The sequence below is a fragment of the Abramis brama genome, assembly GCF_963993115.1.
Source record: "Abramis brama genome assembly, chromosome: 16".
Lineage (NCBI taxonomy): Eukaryota > Metazoa > Chordata > Actinopteri > Cypriniformes > Leuciscidae > Abramis > Abramis brama.
The window spans coordinates 28,638,643-28,660,661 of NC_139978.1; the positions used below are offsets into that span (position 1 = coordinate 28,638,643).

The 22,019-nt window shown below is 36.8% G+C and overlaps 1 protein-coding gene across 1 annotated transcript in view; it reads left to right on the forward strand.

The window, feature by feature from the left end:
* Window positions 1-22,019, forward strand: part of agbl4 (AGBL carboxypeptidase 4) — a 335,062-nt gene that overhangs the window by 179,143 nt on the left and 133,900 nt on the right. The window contains exon 5 of the mRNA XM_084086490.1: window positions 3,547-3,763. Within this exon, the coding sequence (XP_083942616.1) occupies window positions 3,547-3,763 (217 nt within the window). The remainder of the gene's footprint in view (window positions 1-3,546; window positions 3,764-22,019) is intronic.

Genomic DNA, 22,019 nt, shown 5'->3' on the forward strand with positions numbered 1-22,019 from the left:
CAAAATTTATGGGAGGAGAGTATTTAAATGAATCATGCAAGGTGATTTACTAAGGTTTGCGCTATAGTCAATTTATTGGTATTTACGCCATTATTTAAACAATAAATCTTAAACCAGACGCTAATTTGCTCTGCTCTTGGTAGATTGAGTTGGTCATTATGGAAATGATCCGGCTGCGTCTGTGTATTTGTGTATTAATTTGCACGTAGTCAGTAGATCGTGCGCATAACTTTCCACTCCCATCGGCACTTGTTTGGAATTGCAATCTCATGCTAATTTGCCCTGTTTAGTAAGTCTGGCCCATAGTTTCCATTTTGCTTTTTTTTCCTGATATAATGCAGCATTTTATTTATTTAATTTTAATTTATTTCATTTTGAATGAATGAATTTCAGAATGTTTAAGGAGTTTTAGCTTGTTGGTGATCAATGTTATAAACTTGTTTATTTTAATATTCAAATAGTGACGTATATTAGTCGCAATCTGAAGTATTTCTTATTTATTTTACATGATGTCTTTTCTTCAATTTAAATGTTCAAAATCCTATTCTCATATTTTCAATATAAGTCTCAGGCTTTTGGATCCCACTGTATATGTCTGTGTTTTTATATGTATTTATGTGTGTGGGTGACTGAAGATAAGGGAACAGGTGTGTGTTTATAACTTTTGAAGCATTCAAACAAAGACACTAACCCAGTTACATCAGTGTACAGTGTGTATGTGAGTTGTTTAGTGGAAAGGAATGAGATGGAAGGACTGGAGGTTGATTTTAGAGAGCTGTTTCCTCTCTCTTATCAGTATGGCCGTGTGGAAGCTTCTGTGCTGTTCACACAGATAGCATCTCCATCTGATCTCTCTCTCTCTCTCTCTCTCTCTCTCTCTCTCTCTCTTCCCTGTCCCAGTCAACCCAACCCAGCTCTGATCTTTCCTCTCTTTCTCATCTTCTCACTATCTCCCACCCGCTGTTATTCCCTCTATTGCCTTCCATCGTATGTTCTTTGCCTGTCCTTCACTACTATTTGCTCTCTCTCTCTCTCTCTCTCTCTCTCTCTCTCTCTCTCTCTCTCTGCAGATGGTGCAGATTTACTTTCAGTAGCTCCACATAAAACTGATTAACAGCACAGTATATCATTTTATATGCAAATAACATTGCTTTCATTGTTCACCCAGCTCATCGTGCACTGCAGAAATGTTCATTGTTTACAGTTTGCTAGTAGTGTTTGCCTTTATCTAGATGGGATTTTAAAGGGATAGGCATAGAGAGAGAGAGAGAGAGAGAGAGAGAGAGAGAGAGAGAGAGCGCTGTCTGAACAGCAGTAATGTGTGAGTAACTGATGTAGAGGATTGGTTGGCCTGCAAGTTTCCAATATTATTTACAAGATTATAAGATTTTTCTTTATCATTGTTGTTTTATATCCTTTTCTTCACTTCATCTTCTCTTCACACCTCTTTTCTATTTTTTATTTTACTTTATTTTATTCACTTCATGTTATTTCATCTTAATGTCTCTTCACTTTCCATCTCTTTTTCTTTTCTTCTCTTTTTTTCAAATCAAAAGTAAATAGTCATGTCAGAAAGCAATTGTCTGTCACACCCAAAGAATCTTATTCACTGCCACTGATGACATGAAACGTCATTTTGCAACACATTGAACTTCAGTCATGTAAGATATTTCCAAATTAAACAGAATGTTGGGCAGGAAATAATGTAGCTTGGGATTTTATTTGATCATTCTTGACTTGTTTGAATTGTGATTGTAATAATATTAATAATAGATTAGATTAATAATATTTCCCCACCTACAGTACACTCTAAAAAAAAAGGCTGAGAGTTAAAATAACCCAATTGTTTTGACCCAGTTGGGTTGGGTTAAATGTTAAATGATGCGTTTTATTTAACTCAACTACAATTACTATATTGCTGGGTTAAAATAAACCTAAATTAGGTTGGAAATCAAAATACTACAAAGTACTAGAGTAAAAACACAGGCAACAGTAATAAAATAATCAAAAGGTGAACATTTATTTATAAGCAAAAACACCCAGAAATGGACAAAAATTTTGAGTTTAAACAACGTGTACATGTGTATGTGAGGGAGAAAAAGTAATAAAAAAACAACAACAACTCACCAACAACTCAAATGACAACTCACCAGTTGTACATGCTTATACAGTTAAAAAAAAAAAATCTTTAAAATATAATATTTAATAACTTCCATATAAGAACTAATTTGACCATATTTTGTTTATTTTTTCTCTAGCCAGTGAACATACTAGTAACGCTACGGCCGGTGTGGTGAAGTGTTGAGTCCCAGCGAAGTGATGAGTCCCAGCTTAGGACCCCAGTAGTATGCCTGATCTAAAGCTGTTCTCGCGATTCTTAATGTAATCAATCAAACTTTAACTCATGTAATAATCTTTTATTTTTATCCTGATTATTTATATACAGTAGTTAAAGTGAAAGAAATTGCACGTTTAGGTATGTTTTGCGACATTGTTCATTGTAATTAAGCAGTAAGGCAAAATATATATATTTTTTTTAATTACAAGCATGTCATAATTAATTCTTAAACAGAATTATGCTTGTATCATATTTGTTATCAAAGTTTTTTTATCTAAAAATATAGTAGATGGTGAAAAAAAAGTTATCTCTAATCATTTCGGATAGCTGTATGATGCTACTATCTAAACTAACTAAAAAAACCTCTAAGAACGAGAAATGTTTAATTTCACATTTTATAGCTTTGGTTATATAATAGTATATGAAATATATAAGTTAAAAGACATTAATTGTCGTTATAACATCAAACGATTTAATATAATAAAGTGATATCTGATTTGTAACCAGGCACTAAAGGGATTACCCATAAAATGTGCTTTGAACCAATCGGATTGCTTGGGTCCTAAGCTGGGACTCATCACTTCACCACAGCGGCAAGAAATACATATACACTGAAATTCTGGGGAAAACTTTGTATTATAGCGAATTGACAGGATTTTACCATCGCTGTTTAAAGCATTTATAATCACTCAAGTGCCATTCCAGCCTGTTTAGTTCCAGTTCATCAGTCGTCTATCACCACTAAAGTGATTTTGATGAGAGAGAAAACACTCCGACAATATCCAAAATCCAGTTTTAAATTAGCACATTCCTCGCTGCAGTCAGTTTCAATGTACTCTCTCTTCTCTGCTTTGGCGTTTGAACTTGTGTCACACTTGTGCATGCTCTCTTTTACGTCTGCATTCCCAACCCACCGTCTGGTTACTGATTATGAACGATTATCAATCCAAATTGGGTCAAATCAACCCAGCTTCAGTACCCAACAGTCTCAACGCAGCATTTTGGGTTGAAAAAATAACCTAGCGTTTTTTAGAGTGCATGCCGCCTTGGTTACACCAGACGAAAAGTGTCATAGAGAATGTTTTCACACTATAATGATTAAAGATTATGAACACAAACTATTTTTTTTTATTTGAACGTCAATGGATCTATTGAGAAAGCAAACAGGGTGCATTTTATTGTCATGTTTCTTTCTTTCTTTGTCACAGGCAAAGATTGCCAGCCAAGAATGTGTATTACTATCGGTGCCCTGACCATCGGAGGAACTATGTGATGTCTTTCGCCTTCTGTTTCGACCGTGAGGATGACGTTTATCAGTTTGCATACTGCTACCCTTACACCTACTCACGTCTGCAACATTACCTGGCCAGCCTGGAGCGCCGAAATCTGGATTACCTGCAGCGGGAGCAGCTGGGCCTCAGTGTGGTTAGTCACTGCATGTTTGAGTCTGCGTTACTGCACATCTTTTTCTTTAAGGAGGCGGACACATGTAAGTGTCTTTGAGGATGCATGACTGTGTGTGTGCGCGTGCATGATCTGGACAGGTACTGGATCAGTGACAGTGCCTACAGTGCCGTCTCCGCTCTTATCAAATAATTGTAGAGGAAAACTCATTAGGAATGCTCGAGAGATTAAAGCCCTCTTTTAGGGCCTTCATCACTTTCACGTTCGTCAAGGAGAGCCAGGCACGGGAAGCCACTGATGAAAGGACATTTATTGATAAGAAATATGGTGTCAATGGTAAAAAAGAAATCAGTTTCACATTAAATGGGATTTGAAAGGGCAAATATATTGGGGGGGAAATTAATGGCAAAAATATCTACTTCAGTCATGAAACTCTAGAGGGCGCAGGCTGATATTTCCTTTACATTCAATCTACAAGCAATCACATCGTTACCAAATGCAGCAAGCTGATTGGCCTCTGCTGATCCCGCAACCAATTAGATTGCTTGCCCAACATTTAAATTCTCTGGTTCATTGTTTGCTGTAAGCTAGTCCTGCAGTGCGCTATTAGAGTTCCTTTGAAACACTTCTCCTCCCCAAGCTCCACCTACCTAGATTTGCTACAGGATTTATGTCTATTTATACAGCAGCATATCTTACATGCTCACCGCAGCGTGTCTGTGTATCAATTATCAGTAAATCCATACTTGCTCTGCAGCACCAATAATAAACAGTAGCTGCAGCAACGAGCAGATCTAGTTTGCAAAGACTAAATACATTAACATTGCCATATTCACTAGCATGCTAAAACTATTCCGAGAGTTGTCATGATTGAACTACATGTTAAATCAATGAAAGAACAGATACACAGACTTAAGGGTGTACGGGGTGAATCTTCTGCTGTTATTGATACAGCCTGTGAAACATTCACCCAGATTACATAAACCCTGATCACCTCTTTAAGTCTCTTATGTTCACCAAAGATGCATTTATTTGATCAACAAATACAGTAAAAACAGTAATATCATGAAATATTATTTAAATTAACAATTATTTATTGTAATATATTTCAAGATGTGCTTTATTCCTGTGATGGTGAAGCTGATTTTTCAAAAGGTTGTCAAATGTAACTAGAGAAACTCGAGCATTGTTTGTGGTGGCTCTATTGCTGTTATTTTAAGTTTTGTTTTTTTTCTCAGTTAAATTTGAACTATTAAATAACATTTGCATTAATTGAAATAAAGCTGAAATAAAATATATATAAATATTAGATGACAAACTTAAGCTTAAAAAAACTCAAATGAAAATTTGAAATGTTCTCTTGGCAAAATGGCAACTAACTGAAATAAAATAAGTTTAGTACTAAAATTACCATAACTGAAATAAAAAATAAATGAAAGCTAAATAGAAATATAATAAAAGTAAAAACTAATAAAAAGGAACAAAATCACTATAACTTAAACTAAAATATAATATCTGTACTTAAAACTGAAAATATAATATTAAAAGCCAATTCAAATTATTATTAAATACCATTATATAAATAATACTAAAATAACACTGGTAGCTGAAAAGACAAAAAGTCCCTGATCTAATGCAGAGAAACGCATACATTTTTAAGTGTCCAGAAATGTCCAGAATACTTTTTGGGGCCTTCATTAGCATGTGCAATCAGCCTTTTTATCATTCATATAGAAGATATAATGTCAGAAATAAAGCAAGAATGAAAGGATGGATACTGGATGAGGGGGAAAAAAGTGAGGGAGGGACATTGAGAGAGAACGAGAGAGAGTGAGAGGCAATACATTTGTATGCACAGGCATAGGGACATTTTATAGCCTTATTTGTCTTTTTATGTCCTCTGTTCTTGGGTATGTGGCAGTACAACAGTCTTAATGACCTGCGGAGATGGAGGAGAGAGGGAAAGAGAGAGAGGGAATGAAGAAAAAGAGAGCAGGATGAGGCTACAACAGCTTGGACTGCAGTAGTAAAACACTCTCTGGTGTAACACACAGACGTGATGTAGTTAAACAGAGGTCCTGTGAGGGGGAACTTAGCGTGCACACACACACACACACGTGCTATAGGTAAAGCACCAGAGAACAAGCCTGGATTCAGTGTAATACACTAGGATTACTTCTCTCATATCTTTCACTTTCAATGAGGCAAGTAAATGCAAACAGCGTTCCACAAAAAGAGCCATCTAGTACATCTCAATTACCTCTTTTGCTCCGTTAATGCTTCGCCTCACAGGGTCAAACACTTTGTTTTTTAGAAGTCTGCTAGCTGGTGAGGTATATATGAGCACAAATGTTTTACATTCGCTTTTGCAATGCAACTAATCCGATTCCTCTCTATCCAGAGGTTTATGAAGATGAATTCGTTTGAGCGTCCCCACGTACACGCACGTGTCTAAACACAGCAAATACGCTCGCACGGGCTGTTTTCACGACTTTAAAATGCAGACTCGCAACAACTGTCATGTTCAACAGCAATCGTCACATCTGTTTATTGTATCTTTAGTCATCAAAGTCCTCTAACAGCGTTATAAAGACAGAGAAGCATAGCGGGTTTTGACAGTCACTTTGATGGATGATTATGCGTAGAAGCTTCTTCTACCGTCAGCTCGTCTGTTCGTCGCTGCCCATTTCGAATGTCGAGTTCGCATCAGCAAATGGAGAATAAAGTTGTTTTGAAGGCTACGCATCCAGATCCATTAACCATATCCGAGTGTGAAACGCCGGAGCCATCTGAATATTTAAAAGAGATCAAACTCAGATCTGCATTTATGGATGTGAATTATTTAAGCTTGCAGTGTATGTTATCCGGATCTTGTATAGTCCAAGCAGCATGATCTTTGTAGATTAAAATAAGTGTATTGGATTAAATATTTAAGCATATATAAATGTTTATTTTGCATAAAAGCGGAAGGCCTCGGGGTCTTTGTTGATGCTCAGTTATCATGACTCAGATGAACTGCATGTCTAGACAGCGCTCCCCAGTTTCATCCTCTTCTCTCATGCAACCTTCAGTCAGTTTCCGTTGGCAAAGAGCCCGTCAATTTCAACAGAGACCCGTCACGTGACTCCAGCCCGGCTCCCTCACACAGGTGGCTTGTTGTGTTGAATTCTGACTGCCTGCTCCTCTCCAGATGTGGAGCTGGAGAAAGAGACAGAGCAACAGTTGTGGATCTGACAGGCTAGCAAGAGCACTTACTGCAACAAAGAGCAGAGACTCAAAGACAAGCAGACAGACAGAATCCAGCCTGAGGGCCTGACCGGCACACTCTGCTTCACTTGCTGTCTCTCTCTGTCTTTCCAGATTACTAAATATTACATTTTTAAAATCTTTTTCAAATAGGTATTTTCTGCTCACCCAGGCTGCATTTATTTAATCAAAAAACAGTAAAAAAATTGTAATGTTGTGTCAAGTCAAGTCATCTTCATTTTAACAATGTAGATTGTTCCGGAAAATAAAGTAACAGAGATTGTTTTGGCTTTATAGCAGTTCTAGAATAAATTATTGTCCAGCTGAAGTTAGTTTTGATTGATTCACTTCCGTCGCAACGATCATTAGTTATTAACTTAGGGGCCGCTAACACGACACCGTTTTAACAGAAACAGAAACACCCGTGAGAACGCTGATGGCGTGCACATGCTTATTACGAGTTCAGTCTATAGGGATGTGCATTTGAATATATGTGCGCAGGCGTGTAGTCCTTCCCTACAAACCAACCCTCAACAAACTACTTTTCTGGTGTAACGAATACATCAGGATTTATGGGAAGTGTTCCCGGTTCCAGCTGACCTAATCTATGCAGCCTAACATTGAATTATAGAAGTCTATAATGTGTTATGTGTATGCTAGGTCAAAGAGATGTGTTTTTAGTTTAGCTTTGAACTGACAGAGTGTGTCTGCTTCCCGGACAATGTTAGGAAGACTGTTCCAGAGTTTTGGTGCTAAATAGGAAAAGGATCTACCGCCAGCAGTCGATTTTGATATTCTAGGCATTATCAACTGGCCGGAATTTTGAGATTCCAATAGACGTGAAGGACTATAATGCGTTAAGAGCTCGCTGCGGAGTACTGCGGAGCTAAACCATTTAGTGCTTTGTAAGTAATCAGCAATATTTTAAAATTTATACGATGTTTAAATTTGAAACATCGTGTCACATGATCATGATCCTTCCACATGATCCTTCAGAAATATTTCTAATATGTTGATTTGCTGCTTAAGAAATATTTCTGATTATTATCAATGTTGAAAACAGTTGTGTTAAATTTTTGTTTTTTTCAGGATTCCCTGATGAATAGAAAGTTCAAAAGAACAGCATTTATCTGAAATAGAAAGCTTCTGTAACATGATAAATGTCTTTACTGTCATGTTTGATCAGTTGAATTCATCCTTGCTGAATAAAAGTATTTATTTTTTTAATTCTAGTTTTCTAGAGAGAGAGAGAGAGAGAGAGAGAGAGAGAGAGAGAGAGAGAGGGAGAAAGAGACAGACAGATGTGCGCTATTTTGACATTTAATTGCTATGTTGTAATTTTGTCCATTCTGATGGGTTTTTCTTTTTCTTTTTTTTTTTGTATCTGATGTATCTGAGCTCAAAATTGAAGTTTGTAGAAAGTACAAAGAGGAAATGAAAGTCCCATATTAGCACCCGGAAAATGGGGCTGTTATTTTAATGATTCACAGATAGAGGCAGATTGTAAGGTAATTGTTCCCTCATTAGTGTAATTGTTTTTCATCTGTGTAAATTTAGAGCTTCTATAACACAAAGACAGAATGTCCTGACTATTGTCCAGACAGTAAGCAAATCATTATTTATGTACTTATTTCATTTTTATTTGAAAAGATTTTCGAAACAGTGACTTTTCAAAAATGATTTTGTATTTTGAACAAAATATTTATTTTACCTCATAATAATTACTCATAATAATACCTTATAATAATCACTATAAAAAAATTGGTTGTATAAGTAGCAAAAAATAGGAAGAATCATGTTAATTTAATCTTAGCAGACACAACTCTATTGGTATATACTGTAACTGGCCACTAAGTGTGTGCTTGATCAGTTGGTCATACTTAGTATACAAGAGAGTAGCCAAATACTTCAGATACTTGCTTTAAATTTGTTCGTGATCGGGTTGAACTGCATGTTTGCATCATGTCTGTTGCTTAAGGAGAATGAATGACATTTAAAACAGGCCTTGGAACTTTTAGAACCAGACTTTTTGAACTACTCTTCCGTGGGTTTATGCTCACTGTCTTTCTGTTTTATGGCACATAAAGTTTCCATAAGGAAGAGCCTTAAGTGAAGTTGAGGCTGGAGTTACTGGTTGTCATCCAATAAGGTCAGTTCACTGCACCTTTCCACAGTGCCTCTGAGAGAGAGAAACATTGATGAGATCATTGGTGTCATTCAATGAAACTTTAATAAGGTAACTTTTAACTTTCCTTTTTATGAGGATTTTTAAAGGAACATGCCGACTTTTTGTGACTTTGGCTTATTCACCGTATCCCCCAGAGTTAGATAAATCCATACATACCCTTCTCATCTCCGTGCGTGCTGTAACTCTGTCTGACGCACCCACCGCTAGCCTAGCTTAGCACAAAGACTGGAGGTAAATGGCTCCTGCTAGCATACTACTCCCAATAAGTGACAAAATAACGGCAACATAGAAGTACAGTAGCAGTGCTTCGCCTTCTGAGAATATAGTTCCCAGTATGTATGCGGTTAGAAGATGGCTGTGTCTCATGTGACCTTGTTATTTGTACACGCTGTGACTGTACAAATCACAACATGTAAATAGGAAAATGTTGGCGTTATTTTGTCACTTATTGGGAGCAGTATGCTAGCAGGAGCCATTTACGATTGATTATTTCAATGCATCCTTGCTGAATAAAGGTAATAATTTCTTCAATCTCACTGTTTTTTTTGTTTTGTTTATATATATATATATATATATATATACAGTATAGAATAAAAATATTTAATTGAACTTTTTGTGTGTGTGTGTTTAATATTAAATACATTTTAATTAAGTAAATATTTGCATCAGCAACTCTTTGTCAAAGTCCTTTTTATGCTTATGAGGGACCCACATCGTGTTTTGCAGAATGACCCAGTAGATAATTCCCTTGTCAGTGTCTGTATACAACAGCCTATACTCACATTCCTAGAGTAAATATCCACGTTCCTGTATGATTTATATGGGTTTCACTTCCTCGCACCTCTCCGTGATGTGAGAGGGTTGTTTCCACAGAGATGACTCTTGAGCTGCTGACAGATTCTCTGCTATTTTCCTTCATTTCCCTCTTTGAGATCTCCTGTTTAAATACAAGATGCCGACACATCTCCCCTTAGGGACTGCAGTCTTCAGAGGCGCTGTGCAAAACTCCAGGCATCTGTCCCTAACCCCTCTCTCTCTTCATCCCTAAAGTCCTCTGATGTAAAGTCCTGAGTCTCACTGCCAGGGCTGAAGAAATCCCCCCCCCCCCCATCCCCCCCATCATCTAGTTCTGGAATTGACCGAGCATTTTAAAACGTGAGTTGAGTTGACCGGCTGGCTGTGAAGGATGAACGTTAAGCAGGCAAATGGGTCCCGTCTCTGGTTTGATGGAGTACAGGTTTATGGATGTAGTCAGAGGGTGCGGGGTAAGCACTTTTACCTCAAGTCCTTTTTTATATATATATATCCTCTGTCACTGGTGGCTAGTACTTATAGGAGTGAGTTTAATAACAGCTCCTCAAATGGAAGGTGGACTGAAGTGTGTGTGTGTGTGTGTGTGTGTGTGTGTGTGTGTGTGTGTGTGTGTGTGTGTGTGTGTGTGTGTGTGTGTGTGTGATTACTGGCTCTTTAATGGCCGTCTCAGAGTTGCACCCTTGAGCTGCGTGCTGGGCAGTGCTAGATTCCTCATGTTTCATCAGTATGAGCCAAATGTACAAGAACCGCCTCAAGGCAAAATGAAATTCCCTTAATAAATCCGTAAAACAGACGTTTAGTTGACAGAGATGAAATATTTCTTATATCCTATCAGAAAGCTACTTTCAAGTTTGTTATCTGACACATCATAAATGATGCTGTTTATGGTGGAGCACTACAATGAATGGTGGACATTTTATTTGAACACATTCCTTGTGTTATACCATAAAGGCCAATATTAATAATTTATTTTATTCATTAGTGTCTGTTGATATTGGATATTAAATTGTGGACATTCTTTTATGTCTGATTTAAGATTATGTTTGTCATCACCTAACACTAATTTAAAGGCATAGCAGATTATGAGATTTATGCACAATTTCTTGAAGAGCACTTTCCTATAATAGAGGTCCCACCTCTATAAATAGTCTTTCATATAATAGAGGTCTCACCTCTATTATATTAAGGACTTTTTATCATTCAAAAATACTTTTTTCTTTATCAGATCTCAAAATAAATCGTTCATCCATATTTCATACTTTAAATTATAATGTCTTGATGCCTAATTTCACTTGACATTGACATAACTATAGTTTAAAGTGTTTTATTTAGAACTCACACTCACTAGTATCAGTAAAATTTTTAAAATCGCCTGAATATTTTCAAGTTTTAAATATATATGAATTCATATTTTCAGGTAAATATATTCCTGTAATAAATCAGATCTGTACTGGCTCTCATCTGTGAAGCTGCTCATGAAAAAGCACACAGAAGGACGCTTCAGACAGCGCTCCAGTTCCACATTGAGTTCTCTTTCGCGCTCGAATGGACAAAAACACAAAATTATGTCAAAATTCTTGTTTTATCAAATATACTCGTAGGCATAGTATTGAATGAATGAATGAGGCATTTATATAGCACTCTTAAAGTGACAGCAGCCTAATAAACTTGCTGCTGTCTGTGTCATTAATGTTAATCAAAGAACAAAAGACAAATAGAACTTGCTCACTGCTCTTGACTGAATAACATTTGTAGCTTTAATTATAGGATTAATCTATTCAATTTATAATTTATGCAATAAAGACTGCAGTTTGATTATTCAATTTCTGTATATTTAACCTGTGACATTTATTACATGGGTTTATGTGAAGATTGTTTTAAGTTCACTTAAATTAAAAGTAGTAATATTTTAATAATAAGCCTATTAAAAGCTAAAATTGATAGCTTTCAATTATACTGTAATGTTGAATGGCTATAATTAATGGCTTAAATTAAAAAAAATAATAATAATTTAATAGAGACATCATTATCAGTGCTGGCATCAGTGATACTGGCCTTCACTCATAGTGCTTAGTAAAAAAAGATGCCATTAAACAAATATTTAAAATATACCGTCTTTATGTTGTTTCTACATTAATTTGGAGATTCAATGTGAAAGTATTACAATATTAAAATATGTAATGTTAGGTGTGATTAATCATGCTTAATTACAGAAAAAAATGTGCCATTAATTTTTTTTTTTTTTTTAATCGATTGACAGCAATACAAATGTGATGTACCATTTATATGCAGTGTGTGTGTAATATATTTCATATTTATTGATAATATTTATTGTCTATAACATGGAAATGTTTTTCAGATTATTGAATCGGTTAAAAAAATTAAATCACTGAATCCCTATTTAAATCCATTCTGCAAATTTTCATAATTCCCGCTGAACCTAAGGATAAGTTTAGAACCCTCCAGAATAATTGGATCTCTGTGTGTCAGTGCAACATGTGGCTGTCACATTCATACACATTCATTGCTCTCTGTGTGAATGGAATGATTCCGTAGGCCTCTTTAGTCTGAAAAATGGGGAAAAGGATTGCTGGCTGTGAGGAGGAGGGAACGAGGGAGGAGGAGAGGAAAGGAGCGTGGAATCTACAGACGAGAATTGGAGAGGGGAGGAAGGTCATTTTTTGTTGTTCTAATGGTCACTGGAGCCCCTGCAGACAGACGAACAGTGGGAGATCTTGTTCAGGAGCCTGTTAGCAGGAATAAAGGATGGAAAGCTCCTTGGACGGACGCGTCCCTGGCCTTCGCACGCTTCTCTCTATCTCTCACTTTACGCCCAGGTTTATCTCCGTGTTTGTACACCCCGTGCCAAGATTTAATCAATAGCAGTTCTGCCTTGCGTGAAGAGAGAAGGTCAAAGTCGGACCGGAGAGATGGAGGGAGGGTGCAGAAGGAAGACACTGGAGGAAAGAGAAAAGGGAGGAGGATGAGAAGGAGACAAGGCAGAATCTGTGAGCTGTGAAACAGTGATGGATAATCGCATGAAATCTGGTTGTTTATGGACTGCAAAGCAGAAATGGAGTCCTCCTCCATCACATGGCGAATCTCTCATCGCTCGCTCTCTCTCTTTCTCTCTCATTTGTGCTACTGTTTACTTGTCAAATCTTTTGTGAATGCTCGTCCAAAAGGTTTAGCAATTTGAAGAGCTCTCCACCAGCTGCCTGGAATTGTCCTCTCAAGAGCTGACCAGTCTTTTTCTATTTGTCACAGACTCTATTATCTGAGGACTCACAAACTGTGGCTATACATCTTATCATCAGGCTCTCACAATTGAGAGTGATTTTTTTAGTCATTTTTGTGAAATTTGATCTCTCTTCATCAGTAAAACAAACTAAATCTTATTTAGAGTTTCAGGAATACTACAAGTACAGTTGTAGGAAAAATAAGTGAATGGTTCGATTTCCCCCAATCTGCCAACTGTCTACATGATTTGTTGGAGCTGTGGCCTAGCGGTTAGTACACATGCATCCACACATTTAGCTATGAATGAAGGAAACATCACCTACCAACTCTGTGCTCCACCAAAACCTAGTGCCCAAATGGTTTTTTGTTTTTTAGCTTATGTAACTTGGCCTTTGACTTATCACTAAACAGACGACTTGAATAGAGCTGCGCAAGCAACAAAACTTGCGTCGAATAAATGAACTTGATAACAGGATTGGGGCTATGCAGATCATTTGTTCTGTGTTTTACGGTTCAGTCGGGTACTGTTTTTTGCCCGTTTTGGAGTATTTGGTTTCTGATATAAATGAGCACAATGGGGAACAGCAATTATATTGGGAGAGGAAAAAAAAAAAATAGAGATATTATTACAATAATTACTGTTAAATATGATGGGTTTTGATACTTGCAGAAAAAACCCTGCACTTGCTTGTGCGTTATGTTGACAAATTTATGTAATGCATTCATTCAAAATAAATAAACAAAGAATGCATTGCATTTATGCATTGACATTTTGCTGGTACTTCCATATCACTAAAAGTTGTGATCACATAATTCAAACTCATGATAACGTCCAAAGATAACCAAGGCTTTATCTCTAAACGGAGATTTAAATGTTTCCAGGCCGATGTTGTGCTGGATAATAATAAATGCTGGATAATAATAAATGCTGCTACAGCAACACTTCATTTGCGAGGCTGAGCTGTCGAGTCTGGTTCTTGTCATTTTCCAATATCATTCCCCCCAGCATTTCCTCTCCTCTCTGTGCTATCACCGCCAATAAGAATGGCAAAAGGCCAAAAATAAAATGGCATTTCCACGCATTTCAAGAAGTGTATAAAGCATAAAACACAACAAACATTTCACAGATGTCGACACAACTGAGGTGTGTTTAACCACTGTGAAATGTCTCCCTACAACTGTTGCGTGTGATGTAAACATCCTTTGCCGTAAGCCTGATAACATTTCACCATCGGGGTGTGACCTTTGGCAGTGGGTCTCCCAGAGCTCCAGGGGTCAGCGTTCACTCTGCCGGTGTCAAATGGAACCTGTCTTTTCCATTCGCACCTAACAGTGTGAATGCTCGCGCTTAACAAATCTGACTCTGGATTGAGCCACGGATAAGTCGTGACCCGAGCTTGACTGCAGGGAGGTTATTTTACATTAGATTGAAGATAAAGACTTTGATGTGACCCCGTTTTATCGAGCCGCCCTTTTATCGAGACCAATGGGCCCTTCGGTAGGTGATCCTGCTGCTTTATTGCATATTGAGACTCCCATATCAGCAGCAGAGGAATCATCTAGCTGATATGGAGGACCGTAATAAAGAGAGGATAGAGTGAAGAGAAATAGAGAGTGGGAAATGGAAAAAGACAGAAAAAAGGGCGACTGCAATAGTACAGCGGAATATTGTTTTCTTGAGGCCATAATAAGATAAAAGAAAGCGGGAGGCCCATCAAGCCGGCATGGACGGAGAGGGCAGAAATATGACCGGTAGGTACGACGACTTCTCTTCGTCTGCAGAGAGGCATCCTTCATCTTCCTGAAACAGTAAAATGATCCTCATTGTAATGCAAGGTTTGCTTAGTCAGAGATAATATTTATTTTTTGAAATTGAAATGGCTCGCACCTTGAGGGCTTAACTCTGTTTCAATATTTTGGAAGTGCTTTGCGAGCTGTTTGTTATGCAGAGGTCGGCAGATGGATCTGGTTAGGAGAGGGGGATTTATTGACACGAGGTTATCTCCCAGCGTGGGTTCATATCTGTCCCTTAACTCTGTCCGGTTTAACCAGAGCCGAGGCCGGTCTGCCCTTCCCTGATGCCACCAGTTTACAAAGCGCGTATTCTGAAATCTCACAAGACCTTCAACTTCCAGCTTTAGGTCAAAGGGGCGGATGGAGTCGAGTCATGAGATGGATGCAGAAAAAAAAGAAAAGATAACAAAAGAAAATAGAACCTGAAGTGCACGTACCAAAAGTTTGAGTTATGTATATACAACCATGCAAATATCTTCCTCTTCTTCTCATCCTGTTCGTTTTAAATTATCATTTTAAATGATTTGAATGTAAATATTATATATTTAACTTCTCTTTCTGGCATCCTTTTTTAGTATTAGAGTATGGGTTAGTTTTCAAATATACCGTAATGTTGAATGGCTGTAATTACTCATTTCATACTCAGGAATTGAGAAAAAATCAATTTAATACAGACATCAGTAGCAGTATTGGTATTAATGATAATGGCTTTCATTCATAGTACTTAGTAAAAAAGATGCCATTGATCAGATATTTAAAACATACTAACTTTATGTTGTTTCTACATTAATTTGGAGATTCAGTGTAAAAACATGTTATATAAAACATATTGCAAGTGGTAATGTTAGGTGCGATTTAATCCCGATAATTGTGTGTGTACATATATATACATACTGTAGTATACACACACACACACACATATGAATGGTTCTTTTAGGAACTGTTCACTGAAAGAATCTTTGTGGAACCCAAAATGGTTCCATCGCAGCGAAAGCCCACTTTTGGAGCATTTATTTCTAGATTGTATGTATTAATGATTTAAGCTAAAAAAATAATAATAATTAGAATAATGTTTAACAATTTTTGTTAAATACTGGTGATTAAAATATGAAAGAATAACACTGACAAAAACATTGTCAATCAGGCTGTCATTATTGTTGATTAATATTATGCCTTTTGAAAAATAAAAAAAGGGATTGAAGATAATGTATGTAATTTAAATACTGACTCAATTTAAATGACATTTTCCTCCAAAGACTGACTAAAACTAAAAATTGTGTAAAAATGAACACTGCTTTTATTCTTATTATCCACAGCTCACATCTTGCTATCAATTTAAGAACAGAATGGAAAAATAATCATGTTTCTATGAGCTTTTAGGGCTTTTTGATACGTAAAAAAAAACACCTTTCTGACAGTGTAATTGTGTTCCATTGCAGGAACCAAATTTAGGGCCCAGGTTGGTTAGAGAGGGGAATGCAGTACATCGTTTTTGGGTAGAAAAGAAAAAGAATTAATGAAAAGTGAGTTGCTCACCCTACAAAAGCAGCCAAGCTTGAAATTCAGTTTGAGGGGAAACTTAATTTGTTGTAGATGGGTGGAGAAACCAGAGCCGATCCTGACCCCCCTGGGGCCCTAAGCAAAATTCTGTTAAGGGGCCCTCCTACCTGACCCGTGAGGGTCCGTGTGTTTGCCATTGCCACACAGTCACACCTGACACCCCAGTGCTCCCACTACAATCCTCCCTCCTTAAACTAGTACTAATGAAAATGTAATTCCTGATATCAGAAATAGACATTGTTACAAGAAAAAGTACATTCTTAATACCAAGAATTCACATTTTAAATAGTACAAATTTAATTATTGAGATCAAAAATGCATTCTCTGAATGAATAAAAGCTAAAATGACTTGCCATAGCATGTCACTGTGTTTTAAATGATAAAAGCAATTATGATACTTGATGGTTATTATTTACTGAGGGATGTGCATCCATATTGATCAGTATGTCCAGCCGATCAACATTGTAAATGCAATAAAGCCTATAAATCAATAGTCAATGTCAATACATTGCTTTCTTGCAGAGTTGTAACTAAACTGACTTGGAGACTAGATAATCATTGTCTTGTTTTAAAAGTATGTGCGCCTGTAATGACAACTGCCATTACGCCCATATATTGTACTGGTCCCCACAGATGTTTTGTCTTAAAGTGCGCATTTCATTTCGTGCACAGGCATATGAACTCATGTTAATGCGCGACGCGGCCGGTTATCTCTTCCGAGCTGCACTTTATAAGCAAACACCGTTGCCCTTTGTCGTTTATCAAACTTAATAAATAGTTGTATTTCACTCTCACTTTTTTTGTCAGGCACAAAGTCACAGAACACAGCTCTGGAAGTGGCCGGCATTAGCAGACAAGATTCAGACAGACCAAAAGATGCACTGCCCAGACAGACTAGAGAGAGATGCACATCAACTTAACTTTACTGTTCTTTGCTGACATCAAACTTGGAGAGGAGAGAACACAAGTTTTTTTTCTGTCTTTTCGTGACCAGAAAATTTCCGCTTAATTTTCTCATCGATGTTGTAAACTTTGATTGACACGCTTTGACACGAGGGGGAGGCGGGGTCTTGAGTAATTTGCGGGGCCCTACGCAGCTTGCGTAGTGTGTGTATAGGGCTGATCGGCTCTGGGAGAAACATATTTAGCCTGGGTGGAGAGAGAGGGAAAGAGGAAGAGACAGAAATAGAGGAAATGTGGGGAAGAGATCAAATCACCACCATCAAATCATTATTACCAGTTTTACTTTTTTACAACTGCTAGTTTAAATCTGCATCGTTTGCGTTTTGTTGCACTATAGCGCTGAAAAAAGCTTCCTGTTTTTCACCCAACATATAGTTTTGAAATGACACATTTCATGTAGTTATAATGATTTCTGAACCTGTAAGAAGGAGGTTCCCTGGAGGACTTGAAGGCAACATCAGTTAGCTGCTAAAACGTGAGTTGCATCGTTAGCTCTCTTCTCTTCTTCCACCTTCCACAAACCTCAGACCTGCACAGCCAACAGCTACACAAAGGGGAATTGGAAAGAGTGTTTTCCTGCACGTTTCTCCTCTAACTATGGTTAAGGAGATCATAGTAAGGTGGGTTTGTGTGTTGGATCAATATGGACTCAGCTCTTACTGTCTGAGCTGAAAGCCAAGGTGCAAGATTTCTGTCAGCACATATTTTACAGGGAATCGGTGGCGTTTCTCTGCTAAGCGGGCAGCTGATAGTGGCAGCTAATGATCATTCTCATGTGGGTTTGCTAACTTCTGGTTGATTTGATAAGGCTGTTCCCATTAAATTAAATGATGAACATACTGAGGATGTTTGGTGAGGTCTGATAACTGTAATTGGCCATGGTTTAAGGCTGGGGTTTACAAAGACAGTGAGCCTTCCTTCGGACACAAAAAACATGATGCAAACCTAGCCTAGTATATGAGAAAAGTTCTTCAGCAATTATTAAAGTAAACACGTAAACAATCAGTACTAAAATAAGAAAAAAGAAAATTACCAGAAATAGGACAAATAAACACAATAGAACAAAGTCACAAATGAAATAGTGCTTTAAGTTTTTCATGTGGATCTAGCCTAGTACAGTTTTATTAGGCTGTTGTCACTTTAAGACCTAAAGCACAGTTTTAATTTGCATGTCAGTTTTTCTTTCCCAACTGTTTACTTTCACTTAAGACATATCCGACTGTGTTAATGTGAATACTCGCCAAGACGGGCATTTTGACACATACAGTAAGTGTGTGTATTAGTGTTGTTTTTGGCGGCCTGTTTTAATTTTAGTTTTAGTCTAGTCTTTGTGTCAAGCTGTCGTTTTAGTTTTTATTAGTTTTAGTCACGTTCATACTCTTTTTAGTCTAGTCAAGTTTTAGTCGACGAAAACTGATGACATTTTAGTCTAGTTTTAGTCGACGAAAACTGATGACATTTTAGTCAAGTTTTAGTCGACGAAAACTGATGACATTTTAGTCTAGTTTTAGTCAATGAAAATTGTATTTTAGTCTCTTTAGTAATGCAATTCTATTTAACCCAGTCAATATAGAATTTCAAACAAGGTTATCTTATTATATTTAGTATATTTAGGGCTGTGAAGGTGGCAGTTTTTTTACCACCGCGGTAATGGACCAACTACCGGCGGTGGTTGAGGGGTTATTTAAAAAAATAAAAACTCGTTTTATATTTCCACACAAAGACGCGTGATATAGCCTACCACTCTGCGCTTTGAGAGGGATGTGGGACATGAGCAGAAAAGAGACCATCGAGCTCTTTATATCTTCGTGTTTTCTACTTGATGTAAATTGGTCTGAAGAGCGAATTTTATCCTCCACAAGGGCGAAATATTTAGGCTATGTTTGAGATTGCGCTGCCAGAGAAAGTGAAACTAAAAATCACCTGCGCGTGTGAAACGCGCTTTACAACTAAACTTGACGCGCCCTATGTCTAATATAACAAGCACAAACTGTGTTAAAAAGAATTTGACATGCAAGTACAAATGTAGGCTATCTGTTCTACATCGATTTTCTACTTTACCACAGTAAAGAATACGAATATAATAGGCCTAATTAAAAGCTAACCAATGAAGAAACGTTTATAATCCCTTTAGAAAATGGGTGAGACGTGAGTGAAGATTTGGGAAAAGAAACAAGAGATTCCATGCAGGGATGAGTCACGATTTTTGGATATTCGATTAGTTTATTTAATTATAGAATATCGAATAGGTTGTGCGATTATTCTCTAAAATAAAATCTCCATGTTCTGGTGCTGATGCGGTGACGCGTTCATGTAGGCTAACCAGAGACGCTGCCAATAGCACATAACAGCTGTCACAAAGAACCGGCAAAAGTAATGATTATGAATGTGTCAAATATATCAATGAGACATTTTAATAGAATAACTAATGGAATAATATTGTTAAATTCGCTGATAATCGGGTGACCAGATCGCAAACCAGAATTTAAAGCCGACAAAGCTATGGGTTCACGCACAACTCTCTCATTCGTCGTGACGTTATAACATTTCGTCTCGTCTCGTTTTGGTCAACGAAAATGAAGAGACATTTTAGCATAGTTTTTATTTTGTAAACCACATTTAGTCTCGTTTTTATTCGTCAACGATAATGCATTATACATGTATTTTAGTCATCGTCACATGACCAGCATTTACATCTCGTCTCGTCTCGTTTTCGTCAGGTGATAACGGTTCGTTGACGACAATATTTCGTCATAATTTTCGTTGACGAAAGCAACACTAGTGTGTATTTGACCTTTCAAGCACAAAAAGCCACGGAACTCGATTCGGATTGCATGTTGTCTGAGAGGCAGCTTTCTGTGCGCACGATTCGTGTGTGAGGTTCTTTGTACAGTTTATTGCACTTTTAATAGCTTATCAAGCACATTCCGCTCTTTATTTTCTCATTCATTTCTTTATAAATCTAACGTGTCAGTATAACTTTAAGCAGTCCTGCTCTGTGTGGATACATTTACATACAGTGATATAAAATAACAAAATCTCTATCAATTAACACTTGTGTCCAGGATGTATAGCCATCCTCTTCCTCGCCTCCTCTGACGTGCCCTCGTCACACTTTGAAACCCCCTGGTTCAAGGTATAACTAGTTTCACGTAATCAAACTTTTGACTATTGGCATCAGTTATTTTTGTATCATTTATATAATATTATTATAGTATTATTTTTGATTTGGCTTTTAAGTTTTACTAATTGTTTTGTCGTGTTTATTTGTTTTCTATATAATATGTTCCTTTAATACATTTTTTATTTTAGTTTTAGTAATTGTAGTACTTCTATTTTAGTTAGTATCTAAGGCAACATTACTTGTTTATGTTTTTCATTCAATGTTTTTATTTTTATTTTATTATAAATTATTTTATTTAATAAATTAAAATTTATTTTTATTTTTATATAGCTTTTTTTTTTTATCTTGGAAAACAATTTATTATTTTATCATTTATTTTATGTATAAAGGCCCTTTCACACTGAGTCCGAAATTATCTCATGCGTTTTTTCGCTTTCGTGATTCGGTGGCTCTGAATTGTCAAAACACCATTCAAAATGCTTGTTACAGATGCGAAAAACGCAGAAAATCGAACCTGATTCGATTTTTTTTTTTGACGGACGAAAGTTTCGGAGACAGCGTACAAGCGTGATTGACATAACGTGAGGTCGTATTTATTTTTTAACGTGCGAATAGAAACGTATTTTTCTATTTATTCATTTTAATTTATGGGCTATTTACATGTTTTGTTGGCTATTTTCACATGAGGGAAATTTAAAAGGTTTATGATTGACATTTTAAGGTTTGAAGAAGCTAGTCTGGTTTTGTTTTATAGATCTCCAATCTGTTTGACACCTGTCAGTCACCGGGCAGCTGTCCACCTGCATTATTCAACCTACAAATCGCCTGAACTATTGACATTACCAGGGATAATGTGTGACCCCAACCACAAAGAACCGTGACATTTAGCTCTGCACGATAGCAAGAGGTCCTACTGTATGGATTCAAGATTCAGCTTTTGCTGTTTAGTGTGTGTGTGTGTGTGTGTGTGTGTGTGTGTGTGTGTTTGTGTTCTTGTATATAAGAACATTAATATGTATAATGACATTGGTATTACAACGTAAACATGGTTTACGAGGATACTTCCAACCAAATGGCTTAAAAACATACTAAACCGTGTTTTTTTGTTGTTGTTTTGTTGTAGTTACAGTACCTACCAGCATAGTGTGGCATTACTAAGATAAGTTTCCCCTAAAAAAAATTTTTTACATTGTGGAGTCCAAAAACGACATGGTTTATTGAACCTAAGCTTAAATAAAATTTGAGAGCAGTGGAAAGGAAGATTTTAGTATTGATATAAATCTAGTATTGATTTGAATTTTGATGTTTTCCATAAACACAGCTATTTAATGACCTCAAAAATCTTGGCA